Source organism: Hyla sarda, chromosome 8, assembly GCF_029499605.1.
Source record: "Hyla sarda isolate aHylSar1 chromosome 8, aHylSar1.hap1, whole genome shotgun sequence".
In the NCBI taxonomy this organism is placed as follows: domain Eukaryota; kingdom Metazoa; phylum Chordata; class Amphibia; order Anura; family Hylidae; genus Hyla; species Hyla sarda.
In genome coordinates this window covers 21,015,857-21,037,997 of record NC_079196.1, presented here as the reverse complement: position 1 = coordinate 21,037,997, position 22,141 = coordinate 21,015,857, and the positions used below count along the sequence as shown (strand labels likewise).

At 42.4% G+C, this 22,141-nt stretch overlaps 1 protein-coding gene across 1 annotated transcript in view; it reads left to right on the top strand.

The window, feature by feature from the left end:
- The window catches only part of TMEM163 (transmembrane protein 163), a 174,997-nt gene that overhangs the window by 75,676 nt on the left and 77,180 nt on the right, over positions 1-22,141 (top strand). Inside the window, exons 3-4 of the mRNA XM_056533239.1 lie at positions 13,271-13,314; positions 15,873-15,964. Of these exons, the coding sequence (XP_056389214.1) occupies positions 13,271-13,314; positions 15,873-15,964 (136 nt within the window). The remainder of the gene's footprint in view (positions 1-13,270; positions 13,315-15,872; positions 15,965-22,141) is intronic.

Sequence of the window (22,141 nt, the reverse complement as noted above, 5' to 3'; positions counted from 1 at the left end):
CCATGCGGTTCATCACTATTCATTATATAGCACTGCTATCTTGGTTCTGCATGGCAATATAAAGTCATGTTCACGCGGCAGAATGGCCACCCAGAACATTTCTTGCGGATATTCCGCAAACACCGGACCCCCACCAAACATGCCGGCACTAGGACCGTTCAGAGATGCGCCGTCTCCATAGATGGCAATGCATTTCCATGCAGATTCAGCAGTAAGAATTCTTTCTGTGAAGGCCGGAATCTGGATTTTTGCAGCAGATGTTTCCACTGCGGGAAATTTCACTGCGTGCAGCAAAATTCCATTGAAAACAAGGGGATTCTGCTGCAACGCAATTTCTGCCATTTGAACATGGCCTCATTTGGGTGTGCTAGGGTCATAGTATTTGGATTCTGTATAACCTGTATAATGGTTGCTGAGTTGCCCATAGCAACCAATCAGATCGCTTCTTTCATTTTTAAAGGCCTTTTCAAAAATGAAAGAAGCGATCTGATTGGTTGCTATGGGCAACATAGATACTTTTCCTTCGGACAGGTTTTAATAAATCTCCATACATATATATGTTATTTGTGCTCTGTATGACATTGTTATTTAAACAAATGATGTTGCTGTGATAGCCTGGGGGAGTTGGGTGTAGGGAGTGTAGCTGTGCGGTTACTAAAGGATGTCTGGTTAACCCTTTCTATTTGTGACGCCAGGGTGAGGGGCTCCTCTGTAATGCTTGTCCTACCACCACCCTTCCCAAGAGCGATAGGGAGGTATAGAATAATTAAATGTCCACAACCGGAGAGTTTGCTGAAAACAGTTGGCACTTTTACTGAAGATTTTATGCAAGCTTCATAACAGGAACAGTCTCTGTACATGCAAATTCTCTTGGAAATTGACAGTGGTTGGGACCTTAAAGGAGTAGTCCAGTGGTGACTCAGTGGTTTACAACTTATCCCCTATTTTAAGGATAGGGGATAAGTTGCAGATCGCGGGGGGTCCGACCCCTGGGGCCCCCCACGATCTCCTGTACGGAGCCCCGACAGCCCGCGGGAAGGGGGCGTGTCGACCTCCGCACGAAGCGGCGGCCGACACGCCCCCTCCATACAACTCTATGGCAGAGCCGAAGCGCTGCCTTCGGCAATCTCCGGCTCTGCCATTGAGATGTATTGAGGGGGCGTGTCGGCCGCCGCCTCGTGCAGGGGTCGACACGTGCTATCTCGGCGGAGAGCCGGGGCCCCGTACAGAGAGATCGCGGGGGGTCCCAGCGGTCGGACCCCTCGCGATCTCAAACTTATCCCCTATCCTTAGGATAGGGGATAAATTTTTCACCACTGGACTACCCCTTTAAGCAATTTAGAGTCCTTAGACTGATATGCGCTGTTCCACTGGATTTAGGGGATTTAGTTTCGGTCCAGTAGTCACGCTAGCTTTAGCAGGGATTAGTTTAGAACTCACGGTTTAGTTTAGGCTGAGGCCGGTAGGTTTTCTGGCCTAGCGTGTCTTTGAAAGTTGCGCAGATCCGTCCTGCTAGTCCGGCATTCACGAGAGCAGCAACCCAAGAGAGCGATAATTGGCTACAGCTCCCTTATATGGGCAGGGGCTGGGCTAGAGCTAATTGGTCAAATACTTCTGTCAATCACCTTCACATAGCATTATGGGTAAACATGTGACCCAAGGACCTCCAAAGGTCCTCTAACATACCATAGACCGAAGGTCCTGCGATGCTAACAAGGTGAGCATACTATACATTATACTAAATACACATTATTATTAAATATGTACATATAAACATCACAGAATTAGAATAGAGGAGAGGCGACTAGGGGCTGTCCCACCTGAGGGACCCTACCTGAGCGCAGTTACTCGTTGGGGACCACCATACAAGGTACGGTAAGCAATACAGTACCGGGACACCACATTGCCATTATTTAAGCACTGTATACCCTGGTATTAATACTCTGCCTGCCACCTGTTTTATGATGCCAAACTGCATGTACCAGGACCCCTCTTGCTGCACCTTTTTGATCTAGTCCAGTGTTTCCCAACCAGCGTGCCTCCAGCTGTTGCAAAACTACAACTCCCAGCATGCCCGGACAGCCTTTGGCTGTCCGGGCATGCTGGGAGTTGTAGTTTTGCAACAGCTGGAGGCATACTGGTTGGGAAACACAGATCAAGTCCACGATCTGCCATGGTAGGTCGCTTAAAGGGGTACTCCGCTGTTTTTAATCAACTGGTGCTAGAAAATTAAACAGATTTGTAAATTACTTCTATTAAAAAAATTCTTAATCCTTCCAGTACTTACAAGCTGCTGAATACTACAGAGGAAATTCTTTTCTTTTTGGAACACAGAGCTCTCTGCTGACATCACAAGCACAGTGCTCTCTGCCGACACCTCTGTCCATTTTTTAGGAACTCTCCAGAGCAGCATATGTTTGCTATGGGGATTTTCTCCTACTCTGGACAATTCTTAAAATGGACAGAGATGTCAGCAGAGAGCACTGGGCTCGTGATGTCAGCAGAGAGCTCTGTGTTCCAAAAAGAAAAGAATTTCCTCTGTAGTATTCAGCAGCTTATAAGTACTGGAAGGATTAAGATTTTTTTTTTTATAGAAGTAAATTTACAAATCTGTTTAACTTTCTGGCACCAGTTGATTTAAAAAACAAAAAATAATAATAATTTTCCACCGGAGTACCCCTTTAACCACCTCCGACCATGCAGAACACCAAGTATACGGTTATCATCCAGTGTCACGTATCAGATGTAGAACAGAATATTTTTTCTATAACAAAGTTCAGGATTTTCCCTAAGGGGTTAATAGGAAATTTTTTTTTGGGGGGGGGATAAAAGGCTCCGAGCTCTTAGATATAAGATTGGCGCTGTATAAAATAAAAGCGTCTTGCAAGACTGGAGCGGCCATTCCTTTTATATTCCCTCCTTTTATATTCCTTACAATAAGCGCGGGAAAGGTTACGCGATCTCTCGGCGGCGTCTCTGCGGGCGCGGTTTATTTGTTCTGGCCCAGCGCGGTGGTTGAACATCGGCTGTCATAATTACGTGGGGCTGCAGGGCTCTGTTCAGACACATCAAAGAAATCCTGCAATTAGACATTTACAGCCCGTCCTGTCTTGGAGATGTGGAAGTGGTTTATAGGAACGCATTTCTCCGGAGAGAGCGACGCAGCGGGGGCGGGCGAACATGTTTCCTACCATTTTAATGGCTTTGGCTTTTTTTTATTTTATTATCAGAACTAAAAATAACTTCTTTATCTGACATTTCCTCTGTGTTTCTATGGATCTCTTGGTATTGTACATGGGCAATGCTCAGTTCTTGGATCATGTACCTTATTAGGAGAAATTCCTAATCCTCTAGAACAGTGGTTCTTAACCGGGGATCGATCGAACCCCAGGGGTTCAGTGAGTCAGTCCCGGGGGTTCGGCGGGGGAGGTCGCAACAGGACAGGCAAACCAGGCAATTGCTTGGGGCCCCGAGCAGAGCCGGTGTTTCCCATCACTATTAACTCCCTGCGGCCCCGCGTTAAGTTTAAAAACGCAGGGCCGCCGGGACATAGCGCACGTTGGGGCGTCACTGACACTGACGTCCCGTGCGTGCGCCCACGAGAAGGAGGAAGACGTGCGCTGGCCAGCTTGGTAAGTAACCAGCGGCACGCCATCTTCGGTTCTGCGACCACCGGTCCCGGGACCTACTGCTATAGCTGGAGCGGTGGTCGGAGCACTGAAGTGGGCAGTACACAGGCATACAACCTCCAGCAATACACTGTATATAGCTGGAGGTTGTATGTCTGTTGGGGAACACTGCCTACATCAGTGGTCTTCAACCTGTGGACCTCCAGATGTTGCAAAACTACAACTCCCAGCATGCTGGGAGTTGTAGTTTTGCAACATCTTGAGGTCCGCAGGTTGAAGACCACTGGCCTACATAATGTGGGGGAACACTGCCTTCCTAATGTGGGGGAACACTGCCTGCTTATGTGGGGGAACACTGTATGCATCCAGCTGGCCTTCAACTGTGTGTGTGTGTGGGGGGGGGGGGGGGGTATGGGGTGGAATTATACCGTATAATGTATAACAAAGAGTTAGCCTGTACTGTTATTTAGTCTGGGTGAACTCTATTAAGGATACATAGTGTAAGCATTTTCCGCTGTCAATAATGGCTAGTGGTTGATGTGGTAACTCTAGGAAGTGTTTTTCATAACCAGGGTGCCTCCAGCTGTTGCAAAACTACAACTCTCAGCATGCCTGGACTGCCTTTGGCTGATGGGAGTTGGAATTTTTACAACAGCTGGAGGCACACTGGTTGGGAAACACTGCTCTAGATGTAGCGTTATGTAAAGAAGTCATAAAGGCTCAGCGCAGGGAAGGAAATGTCATGTTTGCCATATAATCTTATTATTAATGTCACAGTTCACTCTCAATAGGGCACAGACTCAACCGTCACATTAAGATGTTTATAATTAATCGCTATCCATCATGTTGTCATCATGTGATCCGTCTATTAGAATAGGGCATTACATGGATATAGTACATTAAGCCAGTGTATCCCAACCAGGGTGCCTCCAGCTGTTGCAAAACTACAACTCCCGGCATGCCCGGACAGCCTTTGGCTGTCCGGGCATGCAGGGAGTTGTAGTTTTGCAACAGCTGGAGGCACCCTGGTTGGGAAACACTGCAGTGTTTCATAACCAGGGTGCCTCCAGCTACTGCAAAACTCCCAGCATACAGCCGTTGCTGTCACTAAGGCACCTCGCTTTCAGTCCTGCTGTAAAGATTGGTGTCAAATGCTGAAGGGCCTAAAATTATTATGTTGCTTTTAAGGGGGGGGGGGGGGGGGGTGGAATATGGAATAATTGTGTTATCTGTTTTATCCTTTCCATTCAAGATTATTATTTATTTAATAAATAAATATTTAATTTATTTATTTATTTTATTTTTTGTCTATTATTATTATGGGGGCAGCCATCAACCCTGAGCTGTTTGTTTTTTTAACAGCATTTAGTGATATGCTTTACAGCAGGACGCCTGGATATAGACAGCAATGGACAAGAGCTGTCCCATTCACATGAACTGGAAATCTAAGATGGATACCAGAACATGTCCACAAAACTCCTCCTTCTCCAGCTTTAGTCACTGCTCAGTTAATTCGCTTGCGCAGTCTGCCATCTACAGGACACTTCATATAATTGCAGGATAACACACAACAATAATCCCAAGGGGTTACCCGCTGGTGTCATCTTCGACTTTAATCATGTATGTGATGATAAGGAGGAGACTGCTGGGAAGTGATCTCTGCAGAACAAGAAGTCTCAGATTAGTTTTAGACCTAGTGGCCAGAATGGAAACGATTTCTCATGCACCCCATAAATCTAAAGTGTCAAAATGTCAGTGGATAAAATAGGGTGAAAAAATGGCACGTACATGGGATAAGAAGAGTCCGAAAACTGGAATCTTTATCTGAGGCACCCCAAGATTTAACTCTTCATAGACAACAAGAACCAGAGAAAAATAAAAAATATTGTAATATTTTACAAAAGTGACATCCTATTGTCGTTCTGTAGACATGTGATCTCCGACTTGTGGCTCTGTGGCCAATTGTGGTTATCAGGACATCCCGGGAGTAGTAGTTACAAGAGAGCTGTAGGTTGGAAACCAGCACTTTGGACTGGTGTTTCCCAACCAGTGTTCCCCCAGCTGTTACAAAACTACAACTTCCAGCATTCCTGCTGGGAGTTGTAGTTTTGAAACAGCTTGGGGTCCACATTTTGGAGACTAATGCCTAATCCTTTGGGCATGGAAACTTTTATGGAGTGACAGCCAAGCAGTACTAACTCCAATGAAGAGATTGGTATATTGAAAAGAGGCCCTTGTTCAGCCTTATCCTTTCTGACGAAGATGAACAATTCCTTCTTGGAGACAAAGAACATGCACACTTTATCCTCACAGCAAGGATAGAAAGAGGAAAAGTAAAATTTTCTCCCCCCCCCCCCTTATTTTAGGTTATCAGGACATTCTTGGAGTAGTATTTTCAAGAAAGCTGTAGGTTGGACGTCATCACTATAGACTAGTGTTTCCCAACAAGTGTTCCTTCAGCTCTTACAAAACATTGACTAGGTCAATAATCCATCAACGCACGTCATCGATATATCCTATGTGTGTTATAGGCCGTGTATATTAACAACACAGCATATATATATATATATATATATATATATATATATATATAAATGTTATATATATATATATATAAATTATTTATATATATATATATATATATATATATATATATATACATATATATATATATATATATATATACATGAGCTGTTTTTCAGGACACACTACCTGTGAAGGTGATGTGGTGAGCTAATTTAAATATTTATATATATACATATATATATATATATATATATATATATATATAGTAGTTAGGAGTAGCCGTATTAGTCCAGTGATGCAAAAAGTAAAATCATCTGTAGTTGCAGTATCTTGTAATACCTTTTTTATTGGACTAACAAGATTTTGTAGAGAAGCTTTCGGGATTCCTCCCTTTATCAAGTCATAAGCATTTCTGAGCTCACAAGGAGAAAACACGCGTTCTATCTCACAAAATATGCAGGGGTTAAAACAACATATGTGGAGAATGTACATTAAGTTGGGCCATAAATTGTATAGCTATAGGACGATAGATACAGATAAGGATGAGGGGGGGGGGCTGGAGAGCAGAGGTGAGAACGGTGACGATAGATACAGATAAGGATGAGGGGGTGGGGGGGTCTGGAGAGCAGAGGTGAGAATGGGGATTATGCTGGACAGAGGAGAAAGGATGATTTTACCACAGAGCCATAGACTGAAGATAAGACTTAGACAGGGGAGGGGGAGCAGGGGTGTAATGGTGTTAGAGCAGGGAGAGGGAAGACAGTTTAGCAAAGGTTATAGGAAATTTTGATAATGGGATAAGAAGCTTAAGTCCACATTAAGTCCTCTGTTCTTGGAGTCATAAAAAACTATCATTTTGGCTTCAAATGTCTTTCTTTCCTGGGTGTTCTTGAAGTTTCGTTTCAGGATCTTGATTTTGAGGTCCTGTAGGGAGGGACCTGTTTGGGTGAAATGGTGTCCAACTGGGGTGCAATAGTCCTTTTCTCTACGGTTGTTGATGGACGATCTGTGGAGATTCATCCTTTTATTGAGTGGCTGACTGGTCTCCCCAATGTAACATCCCAGGTGACACTTGGTGCATTGTATCATGTAGACTACATTCTCTGTGGTGCAGGAGTATTGTCCCTTGGTGTTGTATGTCTTGTTGTTGTGGGAGGCCTCAGAATTTGTGCAGATGTGTTGACAGAGTTTACAGCGCGGTTTGGCGCAGGGTTTGGTCCCATTGTCTGTATCTGATGTGTCTGTGGGTAGTTTCCTATTGACCAGCTTTTGTTTTAAGTTGGGTGGTTGTCTGAAGTCCAAGATGGGGGGTTCAGGAAAGATTTGCTTTAACACCTCATCTTCTGCTAGTACAGTGATCCCTCAACTTACAATGGCCTCAACATACAATAGTTTCAACATACAATGGTCTTTTCTGGACCATTGTAAGTTGAAACCAGACTCAACATACAATACTACAGACAGTCCCGATCTCTGAAACGTGTCAATGGCCGGAAGAACTGACCAATCAGAATGGGCATTTCACTGGTAAAACCCCTGTATTACTGAAGCGTATGCACTGACTGGTGTCTGGTAGCGCCCCCTACAGTACAGGGAGGTATTACATGTTCTGTACTCTTTACCTGTTCCAGGGTTACCTGCTCCTCTGGACACCAGGTGAGGGCGACTCCATGTTACTTTCTTAGGACATTGCATGTACTGTACAGGACCCCGGAGAAGCTCCTGTCCTCTACATAGACCAGTGTTTCCAGAGCAGGGTGCCCCCAGCTGTTGTAAAACTTCAACTCCAAGCATGCCCGGACAGCCAACGGCTGTCCGAGCATGCTAGGAGTTGTAGTTTTGCAACAACTGGATGCTCCATGCTTGGGAAATACTGAAATAGACAGTGATTACAGCTCCCAGCAGATCTTTATTACTTTTATATATAAGAATTTGCTTTATCTATATTAGTTATCTACTTATTTTTCGTTAATTCTCACTTTTTCCTATTTTTGGATGACATTTTGTTGCCTTTAGAACCAATTACCAGGTTTCCATATAGTTATGGTCTCAACATACAATGGTTTCAACATACAATGCTCGTCCTGGAACCAATTAATATTGTAACTTGAGGGACCACTGTATTGGCTGCAGGTCCTTGATGATTTTGCGTATTTCCTCAAGGGTGGGATTGTATGTGGTTACCAGTGGTATGCGTGATGAGGTTTGTTTCTCTCTGTATTGCAGCAGGTGTTCACGTGGTGTTTGAAGAGCAGAGTGGATTTTCTTATGGATGGTCCTTGGTTTGTAACCTTTTTGTTTAAATTTCTCAGCTAGCGTTTGTAGATGTCTCTGTCATCAGGGTTGGAGCAGATGCGGTGGTACCTGATGGCTTGGCTGTATATGATGCCTTTCTTGGTGTGGGACGGATGGGAACTTGAATTGTGCAGATAGCTGGATCGGTCTGTGGGTTTTCTGTATACAGATGTCTGTATTGTGTCCTTGTTTATAGTTACAGTGGTGTCCAGAAAGTTTACACTTTCTGTAGAGAAGTCCATTTTGGGTTTGATGGATGGATTAAATGTGTTGAAGGCATCATGAAATTGTTTGAGTTTATCCTCTCCTTCAGTCCAAACAATGAAAATATCATCAATGTATCTGTAGGGTTTGTGAATTTGGGTATTCAGGAATCGCTCTTCAAGGTCAGCCATGAACAGATTGGCATATTGTGGTGCCATCCTGGTCCCCATAGCAGTTCCCATCATGTGTAGGTATATTTCACTGTTGAAGCTGAAGTAGTTGTGTGTGAGAATGAATTCTATAAGTTTTGTGATGATCTGAGGGCTGTATTTCTGGTTGTTGGTCTGGGAGGAGAGGAACAGTGAGCAGGCCTCAATTCCATCTCTGTGTGGGATGTTACTATACAGAGATTCTACATCCATTGTTACCAATATGGAGTTGGCAGGCAAGTTCGTAATCTGACTCAGTTTGTTAAGAAAGTCAGTGGTGTCCTGTATGAAGCTGCTGGTGCGTGTAACAAAGGGTTTTAGTGTGTTTTCTACCAAACCAGATATCTGTTCAGTTAGTGTGTCCATACCTGTTATTATTGGTCTGCCAGGGTTTCCAGATTTGTGGATTTTTGGGAGCATGTACAATGTCCCTGTTTTGGGATCGGTGGGTATAAGTGTCTCTAATCCTTTTTGTGAGTCCTTTGGGAAGGATTGAATCAATTTTCTTAGTTCCATGGTGTATTCTTTGGTGGGGTCTTCTGTCAGTTTCTTGTAGTGTCTGACAATTGTCGGTTTCCCTCTTTGATGTAGTCCTGGGTGTTCATGATCACTACTGCTCCTCCCTTGTCTGCTGGTTTGATTGTGATGGTTTGATTATTTCTTAAGTTTTTGATGGCCTCTCTTTCCAATACTGAGAGGTTGTAGTAGGTTTTATGGTGGTGTTTAGTGACTAAGGATGCTGTTCTTAGTCTGAAGCTTGCAATGTAGCTGTCCAGTTTGCTGTTGCGTCCTGGTGCTGGGGTGAAGTAGGAATTATTTTTCTTGATGTTGTAATCCAAGGTGGTAGTGGTTGTGTCCCCTTTGTCATGAAAGAATTTTTCCCAAAGGACTCACAAAAAGGATTAGAGACACTTATACCCACCGATCCCAAAACAGGGACATTGTACATGCTCCCAAAAATCCACAAATCTGGAAACCCTGGCAGACCAATAATAACAGGTATGGGCACACTAACTGAACAGATATCTGGTTTGGTAGAAAACACACTAAAACCCTTTGTTACACGCACCAGCAGCTTCATACAGGACACCACTGACTTTCTTAACAAACTGAGTCAGATTACGAACTTGCCTGCCAACTCCATATTGGTAACAATGGATGTAGAATCTCTGTATAGTAACATCCCACACAGAGATGGAATTGAGGCCTGCTCACTGTTCCTCTCCTCCCAGACCAACAACCAGAAATACAGCCCTCAGATCATCACAAAACTTATAGAATTCATTCTCACACACAACTACTTCAGCTTCAACAGTGAAATATACCTACACATGATGGGAACTGCTATGGGGACCAGGATGGCACCACAATATGCCAACCTATTCATGGCTGACCTTGAAGAGCGATTCCTGAATACCCAAATTCACAAACCCTACAGATACTACAGATACATTGATGATATTTTCATTGTTTGGACTGAAGGAGAGGATAAACTCAAACAATTTCATGATGCCTTCAACACATTTAATCCATCCATCAAACTCAAAATGGACTTCTCTACAGAAAGTGTAAACTTTCTGGACACCACTGTAACTATAAACAAGGACACAATACAGACATCTGTATACAGAAAACCCACAGACCGATCCAGCTATCTGCACAATTCAAGTTCCCATCCGTCCCACACCAAGAAAGGCATCATATACAGCCAAGCCATCAGGTACCACCGCATCTGCTCCAACCCTGATGACAGAGACATCTACAAACGCTAGCTGAGAAATGTAATCAAAAAGGTTACAAACCAAGGACCATCCATAAGAAAATCCACTCTGCTCTTCAAACACCACGTGAACACCTGCTGCAATACAGAGAGAAACAAACCTCATCACGCATACCACTGGTAACCACATACAATCCCACCCTTGAGGAAATACACAAAATCATCAAGGACCTGCAGCCAATACTAGCAGAAGATGAGCTGTTAAAGCAAATCTTTCCTGAACCACCCATCTTGGCCTTCAGACAACCACCCAACTTAAAACAAAAGCTGGTCAATAGGAAACTACCCACAGACACATCAGATACAGACAATGGGACCAAACCCTGCGCCAAACCGCGCTGTAAACTCTGTCAACACATCTGCACAAATTCTGAGGCCTCCCACAACAACAAGACATACAACATGAAGGGACAATACTCCTGCACCACAGAGAATGTAGTCTACATGACACAATGCACCAAGTGTCACCTGGGATGTTACATTGGTGAGACCAGTCAGCCACTCAATAAAAGGATGAATCTCCACAGATCGTCCATCAACAACCATAGAGAAAAGGACTATTGCACCCCAGTTGGACACCACTTCACCCAAACAGGTCACTCCCTACAGGACCTCAAAATCAAGATCCTGAAACGAAACTTCAAGAACACCCAGGAAAGAAAGACATTTGAAGCCAAAATGATAGTTTTTTTATGACTCCAAGAACAGAGGACTTAATGTGGATTTAACCCCTTAAGGACTCAGGGTTTTTCAGTTTTTGCACTTTCGTTTTTTCCTCCATACCTTTTAAAAATCATAACCCTTTCAATTTTACACCTAAAAATCCATATTATGGCTTATTTTTTGCGTCACCAATTCTACTTTGCAGTGACATCAGTAATTTTACCCAAAAATGCACGGCGAAACGGAAAAAGAAATCATTGTGCGACAAAATCGAAGAAAAAACACCATTTTGTAAATTTTGGGGGCTTCCGTTTCTACGCAGTGCATATTTCGGTAAAATATCATTATTCTGTAGGTCCATACGGTTAAAATGATACCCTACTGATATAGGTTTGATTTTGTCGTACTTCTGGAAAAAATCATAACTACATGCAGGAAAATTTATATGTTTAAAAATGTCATATTCTGACCCCTATAACATTTTTATTTTTCCACGTACGGGGCGGTATGAGGACTCATTTTTGTGCCGTGATCTGAAGTTTTCTTTGGTATGATTTTTGTTTTGATCGGACTTTTTGATCACTTTTTATTCATTTTTTAATGGTATAAAAAGTGACCAAAAATGCGCTTTTTTTGACTTTGGAATTTTTTTGCGCATACGCCATTGATGGTGCGGTTTAATTAATGATATATTTTTATAGTTCGGACATTTACGCACGCGACGATACCACATATGTATTTTTTTTTTTTTTACACTGTTTTATTTTTTTTATGGGAAAAGGGGGGTGATTCAAACTTTTATTAGGGAAGGGGTTAAATGACCTTTATTAACACTTTTTTTTAACTTTTTTTTGCAGTGTTATAGGTCCCATAGGGACCTATAACACTGCACACACTGATCTTTTACACAGATCACAGGCGTGTACTAACACGCCTGTGATCAGTGTTATCGGCGCTTAACTGCTCCTGCCTGGATCTCAGGCACGGAGCAGTCATTTGCCGATCGGACACCGAGGAGGCAGGTAAGGGCCCTCCCGGTGTCCTGCAAGCTGTTCAGGACGCCGCGATTTCACCGCGGCGGTCCCGAACAGCCCGACTGAGCAGCCGGGTCACTTTCTCTATCACTTTAGAAGCGGCGGTCAGCTTTGATCGCCGCTTCTAAAGGGTAAATACCGCACATCGCCGTGATCGGCGATGTGTGGTATTAGCCGCGGGTCCCGGCCGTTGATGAGCGCCGGGACCGATGCGATATGATGCGGGATCGCGGCGCGATCCCGCTTCATATCGCGGGAGCCGACGCAGGACGTAAATATACGTCCTGCGTCGTTAAGGGGTTAAGCTTCTTATCCCATTATCAACATTTCCTATAACCTTTGCTAAACTGTCTTCCCTCTCCCTGCTCTAACACCATTACACCCCTGCTCCCCCTCCCCTGTCTAAGTCTTATCTTCAGTCTATGGCTCTGTGGTAAAATCATCCTTTCTCCTCTGTCCAGCATAATCCCCATTCTCACCTCTGCTCTCCAGACCCCCCCACCCCCTCATCCTTATCTGTATCTATCGTCACCGTTCTCACCTCTGCTCTCCAGCCCCCCCCCCCCCCCCCCTCTTCCTTATCTGTATCTATCGTCCTATAGCTATACAATTTATGGCCCAACTTAATGTACATTCTCCACATATGTTGTTTTAACCCCTGCATATTTTGTGAGATAGAACGCGTGTTTTCTCCTTGTGAGCTCAGAAATACTTATGACTTGATAAAGGGAGGAATCCCGAAAGCTTCTCTACAAAATCTTGTTAGTCCAATAAAAAAGGTATTACAAGATACTGCAACTACAGATGATTTTTCTTTATATATATCTTTCTTTTTTCTTGTATATATATATATATATATATATATATATATATATATTAAAATTTATTAGTTCATACATGAAGACTAATACATATACCTTCTCTTTCCAGCTGTCTCTGTGATGCGGTCCAGTGCGTCATCCTTTGGCTTTGCAGTAAGTCATTTTTTCTTTGTATTATTCAACATTCACAGCTTATTATGCACTACTAGTTTTTCTTCTTGTTCAGGAGAAACATCAAAAAGAATATAAGATGCAAAGTTTTCTTGCCCAAAGGCGTATGCATTAGAGCCTAGTTCTCCAAAATATGGACCCCCCCCCCCCCAAGCTGTTGCAAAACTACAACTCCCAGCATGCCCGGACAGCCGTTGGCTATCCGGGCATGCAGGGAGTTGTAGTTTTGCAACATCTGGAGGTCCACGGTTTGCAAAAGTATCAGCACCCTCCAATAAATTGCAACAGTGGTGACTACTGATATTGCAACTGCCAAGTAATTCTGAGAATTTCGGAATTTTTCTATGTTTCTTTAAAGGGTACCTCTCATCCAAAAAACTTTTGATATAGTATAGATTAATGTATGCAGAATAACTTTACAATTGCATGTTATTAAAAAATATGTTTCTTTCTATTTAATTTTCCACTTTGAAGAAATGACCACTAGGGGTCTCCCTACCAGTCCTGGCAGCAAGCATTTCAGACTCATGCTGGAGTCCTAAACACTACGAGCTGCCAGTCTGCTTTGTTCACAAAGGAGAACACTCAGAGCTGCCAGCCTGCTTTGTTCACAGCCTGTTTGGCTGTGAACAAAGCAGGCTGGCAGCTCTGAGTGTTTAGGACTCCAGCATGAGTCAGAAATGCTTGCTGACAGGACTGATCGGGAAAAATACAATAGAAAGAAGCATATTTTTCATTAACATGCTATTGGAAAGTTATTCAACATTCATTAATCTAAAATATATCAAAAGTTTATTTGATGAGAGGTACCCTTTAAATTATTCATAACTTTTGTTTCCGATTCCGGCATCAATAAATAATCTCATGTGTAATTTACGGCGCCGTTTGGGCCCCAGCCAAGTAGAATAGTCACCGATTTGACTGAGAAATTGTGATTGTTGGTTTTAGCTACCACAATAGGCGCGTTCCAAAAATACCCGCCCTCGTTCGTATCATCTGAAATGTCTAATTGTCTTCTTTTGTTTCGGAGGACGCGTAATGATGGTTCCTTCTTCTATGTCGGTATTTAGAGAGAGGCAAAATGTACGGCAAATATCTGTGCGCTACTATAAACTGCATAAGATGCTGATAGAGAGAGAGAGAAATGCGTGCTTAGCGCGTTCTCTCACGGCTTTGCGTCACGTGACCAGGACAGCCTCGTAATGTAAGTCTATGGGGCCGGCATCCAGGACTGACCTTGCGCTAGGAGGAAAGCGTGGTTTAGCCTGCGATTAATATTGAAATGTTTCTTTTTTTTCTTTATTTGTACCCTCAAAAATTGTGCTGTGGAGTATGTTGACGCTATATGAATAAATATTATTATACTAATTATTATTATAATTATTATTATTTAAAAATGTTATTATTAATAATGAATATTAAATATTATTGTCATAATAATTATTATTTGTAATTATTAATGATTATAATAACAATCATATTTAATATGAATAATGTATTATTATTATTCACAATACTAATAATAATAATAATAATATTAGTATTATTATCTTTTAAATTGTTATTGATATAAATAATAATAATAATAACAACAATACTTAATAATTATTATTTGTAATTATTAATGATTATAAAGTATTGTTGTTATTATTATTATTTATACAAAATAATTATTATTGCCATAATAATTATTATTTGTAATTATTAATGATTATAATAACAATAATATATAATATTAATAATGTATTATTATTCTTATTGACAATACTACTACTAATAATAATATTATTATTATTATCTTTTCAATTTTTATTGATATAAATAATAATAACAACAATACTTAATAGTTATTATTTGTAATGATTAATGATTATAAAGTATTGTTATTATTATTATTTATACCAATAAAAATAGAAATAATAATAATAATATTATTAGTAGTAGTAGTATTGTCAATAAGGATAACAATAATAATACATTATTATTATTAAATATTATTGTTATTATAATTTTTTTAAATAATAATACCTATAAAATAATAATAATGCAAAAAAGAATAAATATTATTATTATCAATAATAATAAAAATAATAATACTTATTATTATTAATAATAATAATAATAATAACAATAAATATAATAAGAATATTCATAATTTATTATTATTAAATATTATTGTTATTTTAATTATTCTTAATAATAATGTAAAATAATAATACTAAAAATAATAAATATTATTATTGATAATAATAACAATAATAATACTTATTATTATTATTAATAACAATACCAATACATATAATAATAATAACAACAATAATAATATTCATAATTTTTTTATTATTATTATTAGCAATAATAATATTAATAGTAATAATAACAGCAATAATAATCATAATAATAATTATTATAAATATTATCATTATTATCTGTCTGAAGCAGCATTTTGCACCAAGGTCCCAGTAAAAATGAATTCTTGTAGGTCAATAAACTTTTTTCTTGTTGTGGTCATACTCTGTCCTTATACTTTGTCTTTTCAGTTTGACGCGGTTCTGGACGTCTTCTCCTCAGCCATCGTCTTATGGCGCTACAGCAACGCAGCTGCCGTACACTCGGCGCACAGGGAATACTTGTGAGTACATTGACGTGTTACAATCAAATAATACTGAACTGATCTGCATAAAATATAAAGGTTTGTAATGTGAGAATTGTACAGTTTTCTAGGACACACAAGAAGACCCTATATGTGAAAAACGCTTTTTGATATACCGTATTTTTCGCCATATAAGACGCTCCGGCATATAAGACGCACCCAATTTTAAAGGAGGAAAATCTAGAAAAAAAAAGATTCTGAACCAAATACAATGTAAAGTATAGGACAGTGATCTTCAACCTGCGGACCTCCAGATGTTGCAAAACTACAACTCCCAGCATGCCCGGACAGCCGTTGGCTGTCCGGGCATGCCAGGAGTTGTAGTTTTGCAACATCTGGAGGTCCGCAGGTTGAAGACCACTGGTATTGGAGGTTATACTCACGTGTCCCCGCCGCTCCGGACTCGTCACCGCTGCCCTGGATGTCGCTCCATCACTGTCGCCGCGTCCCCGGGGTGTCCCTGTCGCTCCGGAACGTCTCTGCTGCACGGTATCCTCGCTCTCCTTTGCCGCCATCACGTCGCTACGACGTGATGACGTAGAAGGAGAGCGCCGCCATGCAGGGGATCCCGGCACGGAGCAGACACAGAGGAGGCAGGTAAGGTCCCTCCCGGTGTCCTGTAAGCTGTTCGGGACGCTGCGATTTCACCGTGGCGGTCCCGAACAGCCCGACTGAGCAGCCGGGTTAGTGTCACTTTCGCTTCAGACATGGCGGTCAGCTTTGATCGCCGCGTCTGAATGGTTAATACAGGGCATCACCTGTATTAGCCGCGGGTACCGGCCGTTGATGGCCGCAGGTACCTCCGCGATAGGACAGGGTTTTAATGTGTGCCGTATAAGACTCACCAACTCCCCCCCCCCCCCCCACTTTTGGGGAAGAAAAAGTGCGTCTTATACGGCGAAAAATACGGCTTCTATACTTAGATAAGATCCTTTTAGATGGGCATTCCCATCAGTGTGTTATACCCTATCATATGAATAGGGGATAATAAGTTGATCGGTGACACCCCGACTGCTAGATCCCGAGAACGGGGACATGATTGTCCCTGGAATGAATCGAGCACACCGCGCATGCGCAGCCACCCCTCCATTCATTGTCTATGAGGCTGATGAAAGTTTCTGAGGTTAGTGCTTTCCCATATCATATGGATAGAGGATAACAATTGATAAGTGACAGTCCGACTGCTGGATCCCGGGAACGTGGATATAATTGTACCTGGAATGCGCATGCGCAGCCATCCCTTCATTCATTGTCTATGGGGCTGATGAAAATTTCTAAGGTTAGTGCTCAGAACTGATAAGCGGCCCCTTAGAGTAGTGTTTTCCAACTAGTGTGCCTCCAGCTGTTGCAAAACTACAACTCCCAGCATGCCCATACAGTTTTTCAACAGATGGAGGCACCTTGTTTGGGAAACACTGCCTTAGAGAATGAATGGAGTGGTGTCTGTACTGACCCCCAATGAACAGCTTGTTAGGCGATAACAAAAATGGTAATAGCCCTCTGCCGGAATGCAGTTTCTCCCTGCGCTCGGGCTAGTTTACATGTGATGTATATCTGCCATACTATTTCCAGCAGGGTGTAAATTACTACAGTGTTGCGGAAGTGTTCAGTCTTGTATCAGCTGACTGGCAGTTCCAGAGCTCCACAACTCCTTCAGCTGATTAGTTGGGGGGCCAGGTGTCGGACCCTGAATGATTGAGGATCAGCCATACATTTTTAAAGCCTGGATAACCCCTGACCGGCTCGGTTCATCTAATCATCCCTCCTGGCAGGTCCACAGCTCCACAACTCCTTTGGTCAGCTGATTGGTGGGGGGTGCCAGGAGTCAGACCCTCAATCATCTGATGCTGATGTTTTATCCTTAGGATAGGCCATCAATTTTAAAGGGGTATTCCGGGCAAATTTTTTTTATCCCCTATCCAAAGCATAGGGGATAAGATGTCTGATCGCGGGGGGGCCCGCCGCTGGTACCCCCCGCGATCTTCCTGCAGCACTCACATTCAATGCGGGTGCTGCGTCTCCAGTTTCGGAAACCTCCGGGTTTCTGGTACTGGGGACGTGATGACACACCACGCCCCCTCCATTCATGTCTATGGGAGGGGGCATGACGGCCGTCACGCCCCCTCCCATAGACATGAATGGAGGGGGCGTGGCATAACATCACGTCCCCAGTCCCGGAAACCTGGAGGTTACCCGTCACGCCCCCTCCCATAGACATGGATGGAGGGGACGTGGCGTGACGTTACGTCCCCAGTCCCGGAAACCCGGAGGTTTCCGAAACTGAACACGCAGCCCCGCATAGAATGCAGGTGCTGCAGGAAGATAGCGCGGGGGGGGGGAGGGGGGGGGCGGCAGCAGTGAGCCCCCCGTGATCAGACATCTTATCCCCTATCCTTTGGACCTTTGGATAGGGGATAAAATGTTTTTGCCCGGAATACCCCTTTAAAGTCTGGATAACCTCATTAACTTATTGACTGGCTCCACCTTGGTTCATCTAATCATCACCTCACTGGACCCTTCCTGGCAGCTCCAGAGCTCCACATCTCCTTGGATCAACTGATTGTTGGGGGTACCAGGAGTCAGACCCTCAATGATCTAATGCTAATGACCTAATTTGAGGATAGGCCATCCATTTTTTTAAAGCCTGGATAATCCCATTTATTTCCATCGGACCCCATCTAGGTTCAGCTGATATAGCCTATCTCTCAACCCTCCATTCGTGGTGGGATTGTCAAGCAGAACGTTCCTCAAAGGAGGTGGGTCTCAAATGTGAACATTTTTGTGGCCGTTCTTGGGCAGATCAGGGATGGCAAATAAAACTATTCCATGAATGGGGGAAGCAAATATAGAGCTTGGCATACAGCCAGACCAGTGGGGGGAGGCTCCTGCTGCAGACAGTTGCCTTACAGACAGACACAGATCTGATTTGAGGTTGAAGATAAAAAGGAAGGAGAAAAACACTGGTTTCCAGGGAAACATACAAGATTTTCTTTCCTCTTCTTTCATATATTATCATTTTCACATCCTAATACTCCTGGAAGATCTATTGAAGCCGCACGATGCGCCGTCCCCAAGATTTGTTAAAGTCGTATTTATATCTGTGAAAATTCTAATTAGTGATTCAGTGTTCACAGGCCGGGTGAGAATAACCTGAGAATAATGATATTCACCGTCAGTCAGATCTGTGATCCTCATTATTTCACTGCTAATGTGAACACGTCAGTAACTTGAGATAATGAACAGAGCGACGATTCTAGTGAACGCCTAATGAGTCGCCTTCGGTTGCTAAGGAAAGTGTTATATCTGTGAAAGGGACTAAGCTGCACGGCGCCAACGCTTCCTAGAATCTTCAGGTAATCTTCTGGCAACATCAAGGATTCTTACGGCATCATTCATTATCTGCAATATATAAGAAATACAAGACGTCTCATATACCGCGGTCCACGTATGGCGCCATGTAGCTGATCTTCATTACCTTGAGGGGCTTAGAGTTTGGGACATGGCCGTTTCTAAGCACCTAGCAATTATAAAACGTGCCTTTCAATTTCCTTGGCTTAATATTGCTGCAAATGACAAGATGTTAGAGAAGCACTTCAGGAATATTACATTTTTTTTACATATTAAATGTAGTGCAGTATAGGCTATTAATATAGAATAATGTTAGTATGTCTTGTGTTTACCTGTTATAGCTGATTTGGCAGGCATGGGGTTTTCAGCAATTTCTGATTGCAGTTCCAACATTACATAGTCACATAGCTACACAGTTAGTATGTAAGACATACGTCCATCAAGTCCAACCAGGGAATTGAAGTGAAGGGTGTAAGGGGATAAGGGAAAGGGATGTAGTTTTATAATTCTTCATAAGCATTTATGTTATTTTGTTCCAGGAATGTATCTAACTGTTTTAAAGCTGTTAATTGTTCCTGCTGTGACCAGTTCCTGAGGTAGACCGTTCCATAAGTTCACAGTTCTCATGGTAAAGAAGGCGTGTCGCCCCTTTAGACTAAACCTTTTCTTCTCCAGACCGAGGGAGTGCCCCCTCGTCCTTTGGGGGGGGGGGTTTAACCTGGAACAGTTTTTCTCCATATTTTTTGTATGGGCCATTAATATACTTATATACGTTTATCATATCCCCCCTTAAACGTCTCTTCTCAAGACTAAACAATTGTAACTCCTTTAATCGCTCCTCATAGCTAAGATGTTCCATGCCCCATATTAGTTTAGTCGCGCGTCTCTGCACCCTTTCCAGCTCCACAGTGTCCCTTTTATGAACAGGCGACCAAAACTGAACAGCATATTCCAGGTGAGGCCGTACCAATGCTTTATAAAGGGGGAGTATTATGTCCCTGTCCCTTGAGTCCATGCCTCTTTTGATACATGACAATATCCTGCCGGCTTTGGAAGCAGCAGCCTCACATTGCATGCTATTCTGTAGTCTGTGATCTACAAGTACACCCAGATCCTTCTCTACCAGTGACTCTGCCAGTTTAATCCCCCCTAAGACATACGATGCATGCAGGTTATTAGTACCCAGATGCATAACTTTACATTTATCCACATTGAACCTCATTTGCCAAGTGGATGCCCAGACACTTAGTCTATCCAAGTCATCTTGTAACTTATGCACATCCTCTATAGACTGTACCATGCTACAAAGCTTGGTGTCATCTGCAAAGATAGAAACAGAGCTGTTATACCATCCTCTATATATATACACAGCCCCCCTCTATATACACAGCCCCCCCTCTATATACACATCCTCTATAGACTGTACCGTGCTACAAAGCTTGGTGTCATCTGCAAAGATAGAAACAGAGCTGTTAATACCATCCTCTATATCATTGATAAATAAATTAAACAGCAGCGGGCCCAGTACTGAACCTTGGGGTACACCACTAATAACCGGGGACCAATCAGAGTACGAATCATTGACCACCACTCTCTGGGTACGATCCATGAGCCAGTGTTCAATCTGTTACAAACTAAAATTTCCAAACCCAAAGACCTTAACTTACCTGTCAGACGTCTATGAGGGACAGTATCAAATGCTTTAGCAAAATCCAGAAACACTATATCCACAGCCATTCCTCTATATACACAGCCCCCCTCTATATACACAGCCCCCCTCTATATACACAGCCCCCCTTTATATACACAGCCCCCTCTATATCCACAGCCATTCCTCTATATACACAGCCCCCCTCTATATACAGAGCCCCCCTCTATATACACAGCCCCCTCTATATACACAGCCATTCCTCTGTCAAGGCTTCTACTCACCTCTTCATAAAAGCAAATTAGATTGGTTTGACAACTTCTATCCTTAGTAAACCCATGCTGGCTATCACTTATAATACAATTATCCCCTATGTATTCCTGTATGTAATCCCTTATAAGTCCTTCAAACAATTTACCCACAATGCACGTTAGACTTACCGGTCTATAATTGCCTGGCGAAGACCTAGAGCCCTTTTTGAAGATTGGCACCACATTCGCCTTGCGCCAGTCCCTTGGCACAATACCAGACACCAGAGAATCTCTAAATATCATGAACAGGGGTACAGATATTACTGAACTTACCTCTCTAAGAACTCTTGGGTGTAGTCCATCCGGCCCTGGAGATTTGCTTACATTTATATCACTTAACTTACCTTGTACCATCTCTACATTAAGCCAGTTCAGTACATTACATGATGTGTTACCAGCACTGACCTGTACATGATGTGTTACCAGCACTGACCTGGCCAATGTCAGCTCCTTCTTCCATAGTGTATACAGAACTAAAGAACCCATTCAGTAGCTCCGCCTTCTCTTGATCGCCTGTGACAACCTCCCCATTATCATTATTAAGGGGTCCTACATGCTCTGTCCTTGTTTTTTTTTGTATTTATATATCTAAAAAAATATTTAGGATTAGTTTTGCTTTCTTTGGCCACCTGTCTCTCATTTTGAATTTTTGCTGTTTTTATTATTTTATTTATTGAAATTACCTGATAATGCAGCCTACATTTCCCATGGATCCTCGGGCTTTGAGTGGGGAGTTTGATCACTGCACCTGATCATCTAATCAGGCTGCTAGTGTTGGAGATCACCCAGGTAAACTCATTAGACTTATGTGAGTTGGTATCAGTTCACACTACATGCAGTTTTTATGTG